Source organism: Barbus barbus (genome assembly GCF_936440315.1).
Source record: "Barbus barbus genome assembly, chromosome: 30".
Classification (NCBI taxonomy): domain Eukaryota; kingdom Metazoa; phylum Chordata; class Actinopteri; order Cypriniformes; family Cyprinidae; genus Barbus; species Barbus barbus.
The window spans coordinates 8,000,701-8,018,107 of NC_136758.1; the positions used below are offsets into that span (position 1 = coordinate 8,000,701).

Here is a 17,407-nt window from a genome sequence, read left to right on the forward strand (position 1 = left end):
GGCACGTGTGTTAATCCGTCCCTGCATGCATGCATATACATATATATACATACATACATATACATACTGTATACACGTACATACATACATGCATATACATACATATACATACATACATACATACATATATACATAGATACATATACATACACACATACATATATACATACACATACATACATACATATATACATACACATACATACATACATATATACATAAAAAGGATATGTTTAGCACTGTCAACTTTATAATCGAAAATACCCAACTATAACTGGTGGTTATTATTTTCATATTAAAGCAAGGTGATCAGTGGGTTTATTAATAATTTTTTTTAATGTAATTATTTTGTATGATCTGTTTTGCATTACGGTATAAAATGAATTCGTTAATACGTTTTTATTAAATATTCTTACCAGGAGCGGGTTTTTTTTTTTTTTTTTTTGCAGTTTAGCTGTGCCTCATCACAATTCATGCATGTAAGAATCAGATTATCATTTCAAATGTGCAAAGCCTTGTAAGACCAAGTGTTTCTCTATCAAAGGGCGCTCTGCACTCTGTTGGTTCACCAGCACAGTTTCTAAAGCCTTTTCCAATGAGCCAGAACACTAGTGAATGAATACAAAGAATAATAATTGAGCTTAAAAAGTATTTAGCTTCCTAATTGATGTTCACTGTTCACATCACTGTCCTACGTTATTTATAAATAAATAAATAAACAAATATGTTTTATTTATTTCTATAACTGTATGTATGAAAAAAAAATGTTTTATCATTTATTAATTCATTTAATATTTTATTCATTTGCCAGTCATTTAAATTGTATATTTTTATGCTGTTTGTGAAACAAGCATTAAAAACGGTATTAAAATACAGATCAAGCCGTGCTTTTATTATGAAATGTAAACCGGAATTTACCAAAGTTGTCATACGTCGAGAGGTTGGAATCAGGAAGTGGACTTGTAATGTACTATTTTGATTGAGCTCGTCGCTGTTCAACTATCTAATTCACAAGTTCAAAATGGGTCTTTTTGGAAAAACACAAGACAAACCACCGAAAGACCTTGTAAGTGAAACATCGATTATGGCGGACGACGGGAGTTAAAAGAGTTTTTATTAAATGTTCCATTGTAAATCATAGCAGGCCTATAAATAGCTCGCTTGTCATGCTTGTTGGTAACATGCTCTATTACATAATGTCATTTTAAACGAAGTTTGGTTTGATTCTGTGGTCTGTATGTGGGTTGTTTTGGAGAACCACAATGATAAAAACGCCTTTACACGCCTTTTGGTAAAATCCAGTCACAACAGGTAGCTGATCTCAAACTGTCTTCATCTCTTTTCCACAGATCAATGAATGGTCTCTCAAAATCAGGAAAGAAATGAGGGTTATTGACAGACAGATTCGAGGTGAGGTCCAAATCCACCAGTTATTGTTATTTTGACACATGCAGTCTATTGGAATTCTATTGTTCAGTTCGGTAAGTTGTAATTGTGTATATTTTTTTCTTAAGATATTCAAAGAGAGGAGGAGAAGGTGAAGAGATCGATCAAAGATGCTGCAAAGAGGGGACAGAGAGATGTCTGCATCATCCTCGCCAAAGAGATGATTCACTCTAAGAAAGCTGTCAACAAGCTGTACGCCTCTAAAGCTCAAATGAACTCCGTGCTGCTCAGTATGAAGAATCAGTTGTGTGAGTATAGTTTTTATTTAGAGACACAATAATGTGCTCTGTTAGTTCACTAAATTCATTGAATGGACTAAAAAATATGGCACGCACTGAAGTATGAACACTCTTCCACTGATCCACTACCCTAGAACCTTTTTGATTCTTGAATTTAATTAGCTGCAATCAAAAGTATGTTAAAGGATGTGTTATGCTTTGAGTTTGTATAGCTGCCATGTATGTGTTACTCATACATTTGTTCACTGGTTTCCCATTACAGCTGTACTAAGAGTGGCAGGTGCCTTGCAGAAGAGCACAGAGGTCATGAAGGCCATGAATAGCCTGGTTAAAATCCCAGAGATTCAAGCCACCATGAGAGAGCTCTCAAAAGAGATGATGAAGGTAAGTACATGAACACTTCTTCAAATATTCTGTACAGAAATGTCTCTATGAGCACATGTAACCTCTCTAACATGGAGCACTCACGCACTACACAGGCTGGAATCATAGAGGAGATGCTGGAGGATACACTGGAAGGGATGGATGATGAGGAGGAAATGGAGGAAGCAGCAGAGGCTGAGGTTGACAAGATCCTCTTCGAGATTACAGCCGGTAAGAAACCACATAACCATCACCCACACTATCAAAAAGTGATTATAAAAGATTAGGTAAATACTTGTCAGTATACTTTCAGGTTTTTATGTTACATCTTGTGTAGTTAAATATTTAATGTGTTATTTTAGTGTCATTTGTGTTATGTATTTACCTCGGCTTCTGGAAAAGAAACTTATTTTGATTCTACATGTGGCTTTATCATAACCATCTGCACTAATAAAAAACTATTTTCACCCAGAAATTGCTAGTAAATTTCACAAATAATTACAAAGAAACGGCAGGTAGCACAATTATAAAACATGAAATTTTGAACTAAAAAGACTGAAATAGTATTTTCTTATAAAAAATACTCTAATAATAATTTTATTTACTTTTAGTGCTTCAGTAAGTTGGTATATTAATATTATATCAGTTAATTAAATATGTTGTTGTTGTTGTTTTTGGACTGTATATAAAGTTCAGTTCATAAAGCCTAAAATGTTAGTAACCACATCTGCAATTTTTGTTGTTGTGTGTTTTTTTTTTTTAACAAAGGCAATTTCATCTCACTTCCTAACTGCACAAAACATTTCATTATTATGCACTAACCAAAGATGAAACTATTGCTTTTTTTATTAACAGGTGCACTTGGAAAAGCACCCAGCAAAGTCACAGATGCCCTGCCTGATCCGGTGCCGATTGGAGCCACGGCAGCCTCAGAAGGGGAAGAAGAAGAAGAGGAAGATATCGAGGAGATGCAGTCCAGGCTAGCAGCGCTGAGGAGCTAAAAGACCTGTGTTTTTTACCCTTCAGCTCTATAGGCATAGACAATATAGCTCACTTCCTCTGTAGCTTTTCTTACCCATGAAGACACTTTGGCAGATTAAATTTAGTACTAAATTCGGACTTCACCTAAAATATATGGATGGTGGATATTGAAATAATAATGAACTCTATATAACATACAATAAAGAACAGTGAAGTCAGATATTTAGTTGTTATATGGTAGCAGGTGGATGGCTTTTTTTCAAGTCATTAACTTTTTACTGAAGCCCATTTTATTTCTAGATATTCTGACTCCACTGATTTGAATCTATGCCTATAGTTAAGCAGCTTGTCCAAGAATCTGTTGTGCAGTGTTGTCACATCGGCGTCGGTCGAAATCATTTTGTCTCTGTTGTCAAATTTGCCGTTTTATCTCAAGCCTTATTTAGGCTAAGTGAATAGTTCTTTCCTATATCTGGTAAATTGGTTTTTACAGAGTAGGACAAATTCATGGAAGCCATTACTTGTAAATCTTGTACAAATACTGAACATAAAAATATATCTGTTTGCATTGTTATTTTGTAAGTAAAGTTGTCGGCAAGTTATAAAACAGGCTTTTGGAATAAAGGAATGGTTGTGCTCGATAACTGACTGGCTTTTACACAGCAGGTGTTTCAGACTTCAACTGATCGCATTTCTGTCTGTTTCTGCTACTTTTGGACTTTTGTTATGGTTTAAATGCACATATATCTTTGTATGTTATTAATTATGAGTATTTGTTTATTTAGCCTTTGCTTTTAGATGACTGAAATGCTTACATAACGGATGTTCCCCTGATGATGGAAATGGCTGGCAATTTATGTTACAGTTTCTTTTATGTTATAGTTTAAGTTGAATATTTTAATATTGGTCAGCTGAATACTCAGTTTGCTCTAATTCTATTATGTCTACATATGAAACATAACTCTTTGTGCATTCTGGCTTTATAATTAGTTTTGGCATGACCAATTAATATTTGGTTATTTGGCATAAATTGTGCACTCTGGAGTGACAAGTACATGGATTTTGTACAGATCCAGGCTCAATTATAATCTCCTGAATGAACCAACTTGATTATTCTGCTTCATTTCAGATCTTTCCTCTTGTAGAAAAATATTCACAACTACACAAAACTGTGTTTTGTATATTGGAAAAATATGTTGATAACACTAATAAAATTTTACAGGCAAAAGGAGTACATTTCACAAAACTGATGAAACCAAAACTGTTCATACAAGTCATAATTCAGCATAGCATTAGGGTTTTTACAGTAACAATAATATACCAACTGTGTTATTATACTGCCCTAGCAGGGTCTTTTGGGATTCTCAGAGGGTTATTTTACTCACCTCAGTCTCTCCTCTTGACTTCCTCTCTGTCCACTCATCCACAGCTTTGTGAAGGAAACCTGATCTTTTGAGTCTTTTGACTGAATCTAGGTCACTTCTCTATAGAAGCTCTGTTTATTTCACAGCTTAAATAAACGGGTTTAGAGTATTATAACCATATGAGTGTGATTCAAACCGAATGCTTTTGCAGCTTGTTGTCAGAAGATTATTTAAAAGAGTTAATTTGTTCTGTACAGTTTTGATACCAGAAACCTTATGAGCTTCCTACCCAGGCAGCATCATTAGCGTTTGAGGCACGTGCTGTCTGGATAGGCAACTCGCTAGGTTTTTAAACCACTTCAATTGCGTATGGGTCGTATATTATTTTTGTCCATTATCTATAACCCACATGTTCCGCCAGAGCGCCTGCGCTAACGCGTCTGTCAGTCGATAAATGCCGACTACAGTCTCGAAGGAAACTCCTCCTGTAGTCAACAGCCGCTCTCAGCGCAATGGTCTCCTGGATTATTTCTAGGCTTGTGGTGTAAGTCTTTATTCTGCTCTTGTAAAGCATTTGCATTGGGTTGCATGAAGATTCAGTGCGTAATCTTTATATGTGTATGTTATTTTTTAATGCGAAAACGCATTTCTAGGGCACCTCTTAATTCTAGGCAGATTGAAATCACATATGGTTATGTATCAGTCCTGGTTAGTCTTTTGGTTATTTTGTTTACATGTTGAAAGGCTATTACAAAGGTTACCTCAGGTTACTGTACACTCGCAAGCTAATGCATATTCTCCAAAATAAGAATCTGGCACCAAGTGACACGGTGAATTATGTAGGATATAGCTCAGCTTTTGAAGCAATTCATTTCATGTAACACTTTTAATCGCAGAATATTGATTAATATTGAGTCATCGTTTGGAGTCGTACATACAGTAGAGCAGGGCTTTGTTGTGTCATAAAGACAATGGGATGGTCACTAATGTGTTTTCCAGTATTTGGTTTATTTTTCATTGTCGCTATTTTATTTAATTAACGAGTGCATTTTGATGTATTCCTTTTACATATTTTAACGCCTCGGTCAATCCTCTTGCTATGCGTGCAAAATCTCTAAATAGCCGTTCAATTCATTTTAGATCACAATATCCGATGACATTGCACATTTGCCAACACTTGTGCTGTAAACTAGCAATGTGAAGAGTAAAAATAGACAAGGAACCTGTGTTTCGTTTGGGTAGTGCAGTGGGCTAGTCGGAAATGTCTTGTTTTGTGGTCCCTGACGGTGTCTGCTGGCTCTGATTGGGTTTGTGGGTCGGGTCAGAGGTGCAGCTGTTGCTGGGCTGGAGAAAGAGGGGGTACTGGAATAGTGCTAAACTCAAATGCTTAAACACAGGTGTAGGGCACTTCTTTTGGTTATCTAGCACTTAACAAATCACCCATTTAACCCATACAGCAGTGCAAACGGTGTTCATTCCTTCCCATTTGCTTCTGATCTCTTCTTTGCGCCCTTGACCAGCGTTCACTTGTCGGGTCTATTTTTATCAAGCATGCAGAATGTAAACCTGGAACATAAACGGGGTCGTGCTGATATGTCGCCTGTTTACGTGCGACACTGGGTTACAATAGGCAAGAACTGGAAAAAATAATATCCTGGGCTGAGTCAATCAGATTTCAGGCCTACTAAAGGGCCGTTATCTCAAATATCAATAATGGAAAGGGAGTGGAGCGGTTTCCTTTCAGGGAAGTGGTGGGCCTAGATGGGAATTATTAGTGGCCTTTATGTCATTTTGTAATACTGAAATCATATAAAACCTGTCCGTAATTTCTGAAAAGATTTGAGTATATTTACAGACGGGGTGATAAAAAGCATTTGCTGTATTTTGTGGTGGTGAGACTGGGTTACTTTTTATATTTTCCTCAAAATAAGTCTATTATTGAACACACTGCCCAGGAAAAAATTTATAAAATAAAAAAATTCAAATCTGTTAAAAGCCATAAATGAATTTAAATCGATTCTATAGCAGGGCATGTGGGGTATACACTGTTTGGGTTAAGTTGTCACAGATGGAACTTGATGTTTATGTACACTGATCTGTGAACAAAATACATTTGATATTTCAAATTACAATTACATATTAAGTAATCAATAAATGAAATGTGACAAAACTACTTAAATGTATGATAAGCTATTTACTTCTGTTTACTGACTATTCTATGTATTATTAAACAAGCTGTGAAATGTAATAATTCATTAAACAACTAAAAGGCAACATACTGTTGTTTTGCCAACAGAAATTATAATTAATGAAATAAAATAATATATTTTAAAATACAACTCATGTCAAATACACTTGACCTATTTCAGTTGTTTTCTGCTTATTTATCTTAAGCATGATTGTTGCATTTCTTACAGGCTCATATTTGGTACCCTTTACCCGGCGTACTCCTCATATAAAGCTGTTAAATCAAAAGATGTGAGAGAATATGTAAGTACAGCTCTGATATATTTCTATTTTATGATATATAGCTCATTAACCTTATTGTTTATTTGCTTAACTTTCAAACAGGTGAAATGGATGATGTACTGGATAATATTTGCACTCTTTACTACAGCTGAAGTGATTACTGATATATTTTTGTGCTGGTGAGTACAATGTGCCATTGCTTTCATCAAATTCTTTTGTTAGGAGTTACTCATATTTTTATTTCTGCTGATGCATGTGGGCGGTAACCAGCATGACATATGAGTGTATGATTGTCTTTTATTGCTTTTGAAGGCTCCCATTCTACTATGAACTCAAAATCGCCTTTGTGGTGTGGTTACTTTCCCCGTACACAAAGGGATCCAGTGTGCTGTATAGAAAATTTGTCCACCCTACACTGTCCTCTAAGGAGAAGGTACAGTATTTGATGTGATTTTTCCTTTGTGATGATCTATTTATTTTTATCCTGCCTAGGCTGAAAAAATATTCAAAGACATTATTGAGATTTCACTAATGCACAGCCTAATACATATCCTAATATTTTAAATAATAAACAAACTAGCAAACATCATCCTTAACAGCTGTGAATAATCTCAGCTTACCAGTGTTTTATAATGCTAAGAAACTGAATTGTTGGAGTTGAGGAGGAAGAACTGTTGACTCCTTTTCCTGTAACCTTTTTGAGTTGATTTCCCTGGTTGTCTGAGGATGAGAGGTGTTAAGGAAATGGTAATGTTATTTTCCACAGTCTTTCCTCTGCTTTTTATTCTTAGGGCAGGAAATTCGTCAGGAGGACACACTAAGGGCAAATGGATATGTCAAACACAAAACACTGATAACAAAGAGAAAACAAAAACTCAGAATGCTGCTAAAATCGATGCTGATCTGAAAGAGTATAATGGAATAAAACAGTACCATACTTCATACAGCTGCTGTGAAATGTTCTTTATGACTCTTTCTTAGGACATCGATGAATACCTTTGCCAAGCAAAAGATAAAAGCTACGACACCCTGGTGCATTTTGGAAGGAAAGGCCTGAATGTTGCAGCAACAGCTGCAGTAATGGCTGCCTCTAAGGTAGTAATCTAATACTGTTAGAGGAAATGGCACATACCATGAAAATAGTGCAAAGGCTGTCACACTGTTTTGACCCAAATCTGTTACCAAAATGACCAAAATCTGATAGATTTGAGTGGTTTCATTTTTGACTATCAATAAACAATAAATAAACATAAGTGCATGCATAAATAAAATATAAACAAACAAATAAATAACATTTTTAACAAATAAAAATTGTAGCCGATGCAAATTTTGCCTAAATTAAGCTACGTCTCAGTAAAGCCTAGCTACTTTCGGGCAAAATGGCTTTGGGACAATATGGCATAAACAAAACATACTTCCACATCTTCAGGCTAATTTTTATAAACAAAACAGATTGTTGATGATAGTCTAAAACACAGCATGACAGTATTTAGATCATCTTAAGGAGTTCCACCTGACTGTCCATGTTCTCAATCCAGGGTCAGGGCGTGCTCTCCGAGCGACTCCGCAGTTTCAGCATGCAGGACCTGTCATCTTTCCAGGCAGAGGGCCAGGCAAAGAATGCAAGTTCTGTAACTACTCAACCTGCAGCCGCGCAGCACAGAACACATACCATGATGCGCAGCAAATCAGAGACTGGTTACAACAAGGGTAAGCAAAGCCAAACCGAATGATCAGTGCTGTATTTCTCTTAACCCTTTGAAGAAGATCCTACTATCAGCCAATCAGATTTCTGCTAATCCTGTTTGGTTTAGCTGCTTCTCTCAATCATCCTTTACAAGCAATTAATTCTTAACTTGAGTGTTGTAGCCCTGCCAGTGTCCTGGGTAAATGTTTGATTAGGAAATTGTTTATTATTCTCTAGTCTTTACCTATTGCGCATTACTGTGATTCAGTGAAAGGATCATAGAGAAGCATGTATTTCTCTTAATGGATAGTTCACCCCAAAAATAAAATTGTCATGTTGTTTCAAATCCATATGAGTTTCTTTCTTCCGTGGAGCACAAAAAAAAAAATTGTCAGAATGTTCCTGCTGCTCCTTTCCATACAATTCAAGTGCACAACAACGGGAGTTCAAAAATGCTACAAAATGTTGTAGAAAAAGATCCAAAAAGTACCCACACAAATGTCCTGCAACATTCCAAGTGCTCTGTAGTCATGCAATGTCTTAAAGGTGCTGTATGTGGAACTAGGTATTGCAGCCCAAATTCAAAATATTGGAGAGGGTTTTTTTTCACCCGGCCACTCCTCCTCAGACTTGACGCACACGCAGGTTGCCAGATTGACGACACCAACCACAACGAGCACACATGACGATGCTGTGTTTCCCGCCAACTAACAACCCGGGGTGCTGAAATACAATTGGGTAAACTGGCAGTGGGCGGGTTTGACAAACCAAAACAGAGACTGACATTCCAGACCGGAACGCACATTTTCAAAGGAGAATAACTGACTGTAGCATTGTTTTTCAGATAAACAAGTATGTTAACTTAGCATGTCTCTTAAATATCTGCAAGCATATTATGGTATTTTTATGCTTTAGTAGAGTCCAAAACTTACATACAGCACCTTTAAGGAACAGAATGAAATTGTCACTCCCACTCTAGCTCTCAAATCTCATTTATGTCTGCATACATTTACATATGGCAAATCAGGGCTAATTGCGCCATTGCTTATGTTTATTTTGTGTGTGTGTGTGTGTGTGTGTATGCATGTGTTTGTGACAAATGAGGGCATGCATTTGTATAATGACACAGGTATGACATAGGTATTACAAGGTGAAGGTGACTTATGAGGACATTGCCCCATGTCCCCACTTTTCAAAACGCTTATAAATCATACAGAGTGAGTTGTTTGGGGGAAAGTAGAAATGCAGAGTCTCCTGTGAGGGGTAGGGTTAGGTGTAGAGTTGGTGTAGGGCAATAGCACATGCAGTTTGTACAGTATCAAAACCATTACGCCTATGGGATGTCCCCACTTTTCACAAAAAAAAACGTGTGTTTGTGTGTGTGTGTGTGTGTGTGTGTGTGTGTGTTTTATTCACTTCCTATTCACTTGAGATAAATGCAAAAGAACTGGTTGGAAATTCTGCTAAAGCTCTTCTTTTTTGTTCCTCAGATAAAGGAAAGTAATATGAGTTTTGAACTTTTCTTAAAAATAAGCATTGTTATTATCCATTCAACCATATTGTACAGTGCCCTCCAAAAGTTTGGAAACACCCCTGGCAAAGTGTCGTTTTGGACGAAATCAGCATAAATCCTTATCATTTTTTGTTGCAAATACATTAAAGTAACTTGACATCATCATTGAAGACCAGCAATAAAACATCATAATGGCAATATATACATGTCAAAGTCAGACATGCCCCTTTGCCAGCTGTGATGCCTGGTTACTGGTTTAAACTTGGCCCAGGTTTTTAAAAGATTTTTGGGTCAGCACACCTTAATACTGTAGCTTCAACAATTGATTGCCAATTCAATGTCAATGTTTGAATAAACTGACAGCTCGGATGCCCAGATTATGCAGAGCTGTAATAGCTGCTAATGGTGGATATTTTGATGAATCCAAAATTTAAGTTTTTTAAAGTTTTTTCTATGTATAAACTGTATATGTAATAAAATATGTTTTCGTAGTTTGTGTTGTCCCTTATCAGTGCAAAATTATCACAAATTAAAAAGGATTCATGCCAATATTGTCCAAAACTTTTCTAGGGCGTTTCCAAACTTTTGGAGGGCAGTGTATGTGTCTGCCAGTCATTTATCCATACATAACAACCAAATAACAAGATGTGAGGCCTGTTCTCACCAGGATCGATAACTGCTTTTCCATTGTTTTTCTGTGTAAAAATGCACTAGAACAATATCTTTCGTCACTGAACTTGTGTCTTTTCCAGTGCGTCACTCAAAAAGTTTAACTTTAAAAAAAAAGTGTCACTAGTTTTTTTTTTCCACTGCACTAAACCCAAAAATTTATTATCATCTGTAGTTGTGGACGCTAATATATTTATCATTATAGTTTGAATTATCATTCTCTGTGTGAATTGGCCTCTTTTATAATTTCCCCTAGTACAAGAAGTGATTAGCTAGGGTTAAACAGGCCTTTCCTATTCCACTTACACGTGTGAAAACACACTTTAGGAATGACGAAATGTGTCAGAATCTCTTTCATGAGGAGGAAGAAGTTGTTTTCCCCTGCACTAATCAATTTTAACAGCATTGTCCACCACACGGTCAAAACTAACTATAGTAACTCAACAGTTTCTGTCATTCAGATTTACATGATTTTTGAGTCTTCCATAATGACATCTATAATTGATAACACATAAAAACACTCGGCTCAATATTAAAATGTATTCAGAGGAGAGAGTATAAGTGCAGTTGGAGTCACAATCTGTGTTTTGATGTGCTGTTGTAATGGTACAGGCCATGATTTTGACATGACCGAATATGAGATGTTGAACTTGGAGCAATATGCCCCCATTGAGCCTCCTGGTCTGCTGACACCTACCCCATCCCAGCCCACTCAGCCTGAGCCCACGACTCCACTGCCTTCCCCTCCTGAGTCGTTCCAGGATAAATCCGCATCCCATCCTGTAGCCTCAGAGGAGCCTGAGGAGAAGGAGGAATTTGCCTCATCTGCTTCAATCCATTTCAGATTTAAGAGGCGTGCCCCTGAGGTACCCCTGTTTTCTGATGGTTAGCTGTTGACTTGCCTGGCTGCAGTGAGCTAACTGTTAGCTTGTTGTGACTAACCCGCTTAAATCACTAACCAATGCTGCTGTTTACCGGCTAGAGTCAGCTGAGTGAGTCTCTGAGTGAGTCTGACACTCTCACCTCCGCTCACAATTAGCATTCGGTTACGGTGAGTCATCGGAGAGACGAAGATGATTCAAGACTCTTTGATGGATGAGAGACATTGTTACACATGTGTATGTTTATGAGATAAATATAAGGCTTATTCTCCCAAAAGTTCAGGTTTGAAAATGCTAGCTACTTAGCTGACAAATTTTTGCTATTGAATATCTTTTTGTTATTGTCTCTTATTATTGATCCTTTCTGCTGGTAAAAGGTTCTTTATAGTGAAAAAAAGGTCATTTGGATTATTTACATTTATACATTTAGCAGACGCTTAGCGACTTACATTGCATTCAAGTTACAGTTTTTACATTTTAGCAGCTCTTGCTTTCCCTGGGAATCGAACCCATGACCTTGGCGTTGCTAGCGCCATGCTCTATTTGAGCTACAGAAAAGCCTATTTAAATGTCACTCTAGGAAAAAAAAAAAAAAGGACTGTTCACTGAGAGGAACTGAAATGTTATAGTATCACTGTGAAAACCCCCTTTTGTTTTTTTAAGAGTTTTCAAATCAATTTCACACAAGTACAAATCAAGAGAATCTCAACTTGCGTGGTTTGCTTGCAGATTTAGTCACAGCACACAGTCCTAATGACTGTGTGAAAGAAAACAGACGGTATTATACTATTATTTGAGCAGAATATCTAGTGCATGTGCATATGGTTGCCAGGTTGGGAAGTTTAAGTAAACCACTGGGTAGAAGATTTATCTATTTAAAAGCTTGTTTCAGGAGATATAATAAACAGTATTCTGCATATTGCATACGATTATGCTTAATAGAGAGAAGCAAGATTAAATCATGATTAAAATGATGGTACAGCCCTGTCTTGATTCTGCTGTTTTCCTGTTTATCTCTGTAAAGATGCTTTGTCACAATCTGTATTGTATAAAGTGCTGTAGAAATAGTGACTTGACTTGACCACCCCCTTGCAGTGGGCCATATTTTGTTGTGGTGGGCGTACTGTGACTTCTCCAGAAGCTGTCAGCTGACCAGGAATTAAATGGGATGGGATTTCATTTGTAGATGTTGGTCAGAGTAGCCCTGTCCTGTAAAGAACTGAGTTTGCTGCTTACAAGATTTGTCTGATGTGAGCCATGCCTTGAACAAAACAAAAACTCAGTGCACATAAGATTAAGATTTGTTGACTTGCATAATGCTGGAAAAGCTACACAGGCATCTCTCAAAGCCATGATGTTCATCACTTTACTGTAATTGTCTATAAATGGAGAACGTTCCACTCTGTAAGAGTGAGTGTCCTGTAAGAATGGCTGCAAGAATGCCATAATGTCATACTTTGATTCATTTCAATATTCCTGTAGTTAAGATCATGCTGCTGCCTTTTACAGATACAGTGGGTACGGAAAGTATTCAGACCCCCTTAAATTTTTCACTCTTTGTTATATTGCAGCCATTTGCTAAAATAATTTAAGTTCATTTTTTTCCTCATTAATGTACACACCGCACCCCATATTGACAGAAAAACACAGAATTGTTGACATTTTTGCAGATTTATTAAAAAAGAAAAACTGAAATATCACATGGTCCTATGTATTCAGACCCTTTGCTCAGTATTTAGTAGAAGCACCCTTTTGATCTAATACAGCCATGAGTCTTTTTGGGAAAGATGCAACAAGTTTTTCACACCTGGATTTGGGGATCCTCTGCCATTCCTCCTTGCAGATCCTCTCCAGTTCTGTCAGGTTGGATGGTAAACGTTGGTGGACAGCCATTTTTAGGTCTCTCCAGAGATGCTCAATTGGGTTTAAGTCAGGGCTCTGGCTGGGCCATTCAAGAACAGTCACGGAGTTGTTGTGAAGCCACTCCTTCGTTATTTTAGCTGTGTGCTTAGGGTCATTGTCTTGTTGGAAGGTAAACCTTCGGCCCAGTCTGAAGTCCTGAGCACTCTGGAGAAGGTTTTCGTCCAGGATATCCCTGTACTTGGCCGCATTCATCTTTCCCTCGATTGCAACCAGTCGTCCTGTCCCTGCAGCTGAAAAACACCCCCACAGCATGATGCTGCCACCACCATGCTTCACTGTTGGGACTGTATTGGACAGGTGATGAACAGTGCCTGGTTTTCTCCACACATACCGCTTAGAATTAAGGCCAAAAAGTTCTATCTTGGTCTCATCAGACCAGATAATCTTCAGGTGTTTTTTGGCAAACTCCATGCGGGTTTTCATGTGTCATGTGTACCACAAATACAACACACCAAACTGACTAAAACCAGGCCTTTGTACACAGAGCATGTTAAGTCATGCATTCTCAAATCGTGTTCGTCTTTCCTTAGACTGACACATCACAAAAATATACATGCCCTTGCTCATACTGACCTGATCATGTGATCATGTTTATTTGTAAACAGTGTTGGGGGGGGTAACGCATTACAAGTAATGCGAGTTACGCAACCAGATTACTTTTTTCAAGTAATTAGTAAAGTAACGCATTACTTTTTAATTTACAAGAGAATATCTGAGTTACTTTTTAAAATAAGTAACGCAGTTACTTTTTTTTCCCATTTATTGATTGAAAGCTCTCCTGTCCCCATGTCGAGAGAAATCAGATGTTACTGTAGTTCTAAAATAAATATGAATATGCATTAATTCATCTCACTCGCAAAAAAAAGGAGCAGATTCAGTATTCCTCAAAATGAATAACTCAGAATATGACGCAAACCTGCAATAATTACATGTTAAACAACACAAATATCCTTTATGTATTTAATCCCATTCTAATGTCTTTGCTTCTGACCTTCGATGATCCAGTTCAACCATACTAAGCAAAAAGTACTCTAGACAAACATTTGTGCGTCTTTTTTATTTATTATTGCTGAAGTGTGTTGAAATTTCTTCTTCTGCATTCTACTGCACAGACGTAAATTTACTTTCCCTTCAGCCTGAGGCTTATTCATTTCACTTTTGGTGTGAAAAGACTTTTATATTTGCCAAAAATAGAACTTTTTTGTATTAAAAACAAGCAAGCAAGCCCTGCCCAGATTAAAAAAGTTACGCAAAAGTAACGTAACGCATTACTTTCCATAAAGAGTAAGTAAAGTAATTAGTTACTTTTTTAGGGAGTAACGCAATATTGTAATGCATTACTTTTAAAAGTAACTTTTCCCAAGACTGTTTGTAAACATGAAGTATGCATCGCTCTCTAATTTGACCTGCTGGTTCACTGATTGACTCGTTCATTTGATTTGTTCTCACATACCTCTTCTTTCTCTCTCAGCCTCCTCCTAGAACCCTAAGACCCGTCACCCGATCCAGATCAAAGAACGCCCTCTCTTCGGACACTGAAGCCATGTGACTGTGCATATGCTCCGAGAGCGCTTTAGCTGTCTTACCTGCAACACGAGGAGGCGCAACAAGAGAAGCCAGAGAGAGAGAAAAAAAAAGGAATGCAGCCAAAATGTTCAAATATTCAAAAGCAGCCTTGCTCTATAATGAGGTAACCAAAGCGATGCGCAAACTTTCGCTTCTGATCTTTGCCACTCAAGGGGGAGGGGATTCATTTAGGTAACACGTTCGTGTACATACTGCTGCTCTGAGACTCTTTGGGGGTTATTAAACTTGTTTTGTATATATTTATGGTATGTTTTGAGTGTAGACTGTTTGATTTCTTGGTATGATTTTGGGAGAAACAAACGCATGCATGTCCCCCTGGTCACCCAACCATAATCACTGCACACAGTCATAATACTTACTGTCTATGAGCATACATTATTTTTAGGGGGACTACACTCATTTTGGGTCGCCCAAAGCCCACTTAACAACTACTGAGTAGCAAGGTGTTTCCAAATCAGCCTTTCTTAGAACAGGAGTTCTTAGTGAAAAAGTACTACACTGATGTGGTAGCTGTGTTTGACTGCATTTATTTCATGATTTACATATCAACAAATCCAAAGGATCATCTGCGCAGAGGGAGTTTTTAATAAAAGCTTGTAGTTGAACCAAAAAAGGTATTAATCACAATGCCTGGTGTGATTTAAAATAGATGGACAAAGTGCAATGGATTTTACAATTCTGTGAAGTTCAGCTATAAACTAATATTGTGTTGTAACTTCAAATATATATATAAAGTTAATCAATAACCATCTTGTCATTAAAAATGCACTAGAAACTTTCCTAGACACAAAGAGGTAATAGGTTGATATTTGTTTATGGACATTCTTTCTATACTTCGTTAATTTTTTATCATTTCAAAACTCCGCACTGATTGATCAACAGAATTTCATGTATTTTGAAGTTATTTAAACTGAATATTTTCTGTTATTTCCTAGCTGGCTTCTTAAAGGTCTTCAGTTGCTTATTGTAGCATGTATTCACATTGACAGCTTGAATGTGTTTCACATTTTTGGCCTCCACTTTCTGAACGTGTTCAGTATTAAAGTACCTTATCAGAGTTGAGCAGGCATTAGTGGTGATTTGGTACAACACAAAGTGGGTCCTTCATTCAGTGTATTCGTTTTAATTTTGTAGCAGTCACACAATAAGTTGCATGAGGAGAAACACATGTCTGAAAACACTGTGCTATTACACTAGCATGCATCACTGAGGAACTCAAGAGTTTGTTCTTGTATCATTCCTGTGTTGCAGTAACTCTCAAAACACAGCTGAATCCTAGAACATTCTATATTTAGAAAGCTTTTCACAATGTGTTTTACTGTGAAAACGATGACAATCCTAATCTCATAAACAAGCTTTGTCAAATTACAGATTTTCTGTATTTGAGATCGTGTAGCTGGTTAAATGGTTCTATCAAACTTCACTGACAAAGTATCTGGCTCAGGAACTGTTTTTGTCATTTTATCACAATTTCATTTAGACTTGTGATTATATTATCTATAATGTAAACTAAAAAAGTAATTGGAATAGTGATAATATGGTTGGCTTTCTTTTTGTTGGCTTTGTGTTTCTAGTATTCACAGCAAGATAAAAATGCAGCATTTTCTCTATGTAGGACATTGAAGTGCTCTGTATGGAACCATCTTTGGCCTTCTACAGCATATACAAACATCTGACTGTTGCTTCTTTGAATATTCGGGTCATTAATGGCACAACCTTTGAAATTTAATACCATGTGAAAAGCAGTTTAGTTGTGGATTTAGGCGTTCTGTCATTCAGCTATTTATGAACCCATTTTATTAATATTGACAAAATTGTGTAAAATATGAATCTCGTGGACTACCATCTGGATTGTCAATTTTTGAATATGAAAGTAAGACATATATGCATGCTTAATCGTGTGTTTTTAAATTCAGGGACTTGAGTAAAGGCTGCGCCTTTAAAGACTAGAAAAGTCCTGGCTATCTGTTAAAATCATTTGAATCTGAACGGTCATGTATTTTTGAGTTGTTTGTGCCAGGTTGTTCAGATTAGGAGAGTCAAAATGTCTTTTCACTATGCTCTTAAACATAACGGCTTGCAGCATCTCCCATATTCCACAGCTGTCATGTCTGGCAGGCCAGAATATACTGTATCTCATTGTTCAAGTCCTGTACTGAATAAATCTTGAGTGATAAAGACAGAAGTTGATGTTAAAGACTGAAATGATCTCGGTTTAAAAAAAAAAAAAAAAAAGTATTGGCATTCAGCAATTAAAAGGTGAATGTGAAACAAGTCTTGTGAGT

The 17,407-nt window shown here is 36.9% G+C and overlaps 2 protein-coding genes across 3 annotated transcripts; both read left to right on the top strand.

The window, feature by feature from the left end:
* Positions 1–928: 928 nt before the first annotated feature.
* Positions 929–4,937, top strand: LOC306850064 (charged multivesicular body protein 3). The gene is made up of 6 exons (XM_079385489.1): positions 929–1,066; positions 1,350–1,410; positions 1,515–1,694; positions 1,948–2,069; positions 2,165–2,279; positions 2,904–4,937. The coding sequence occupies exons 1-6, from the start codon at positions 1,022–1,024 to the stop codon at positions 3,047–3,049; spliced, it is 669 nt and encodes a 222-aa protein (XP_079241615.1). The 5' UTR covers positions 929–1,021; the 3' UTR covers positions 3,050–4,937.
* On the top strand, positions 4,830–17,390 carry LOC306850063 (receptor expression-enhancing protein 1-like). Of its 2 annotated transcripts, XM_079385487.1 has the most exons (8): positions 4,872–4,937; positions 6,811–6,883; positions 6,965–7,041; positions 7,175–7,295; positions 7,844–7,957; positions 8,401–8,572; positions 11,344–11,597; positions 15,007–17,390. In XM_079385487.1, the coding sequence occupies exons 1-8, from the start codon at positions 4,906–4,908 to the stop codon at positions 15,082–15,084; spliced, it is 921 nt and encodes a 306-aa protein (XP_079241613.1). In that variant the 5' UTR covers positions 4,872–4,905; the 3' UTR covers positions 15,085–17,390. The 2 variants fall into 2 exon arrangements, with proteins under 2 accessions (XP_079241614.1, XP_079241613.1); XM_079385488.1 differs by lacking the exon at positions 11,344–11,597 and having other exon boundaries at positions 4,830–4,937.
* The last annotated feature ends 17 nt before the right edge of the window (positions 17,391–17,407 follow it).

Excerpts from the sequence above, each read along its gene's own strand:
- LOC306850064 (XM_079385489.1), top strand. The coding sequence starts at position 1,022 with ATGGGTCTTTTTGGAAAAACACAAGACAAACCACCGAAAGACCTT. Across the intron at positions 1,411-1,514 it reads TATTGACAGACAGATTCGAG|ATATTCAAAGAGAGGAGGAG; the intron begins GTGAGGTCCAAA and ends TTTTTTCTTAAG. Across the intron at positions 2,280-2,903 it reads CCTCTTCGAGATTACAGCCG|GTGCACTTGGAAAAGCACCC; the intron begins GTAAGAAACCAC and ends TTTTATTAACAG.
- LOC306850063 (XM_079385487.1), top strand. The coding sequence starts at position 4,906 with ATGGTCTCCTGGATTATTTCTAGGCTTGTGGT. Across the intron at positions 6,884-6,964 it reads CAAAAGATGTGAGAGAATAT|GTGAAATGGATGATGTACTG; the intron begins GTAAGTACAGCT and ends ACTTTCAAACAG. Across the intron at positions 7,296-7,843 it reads CACTGTCCTCTAAGGAGAAG|GACATCGATGAATACCTTTG; the intron begins GTACAGTATTTG and ends ACTCTTTCTTAG.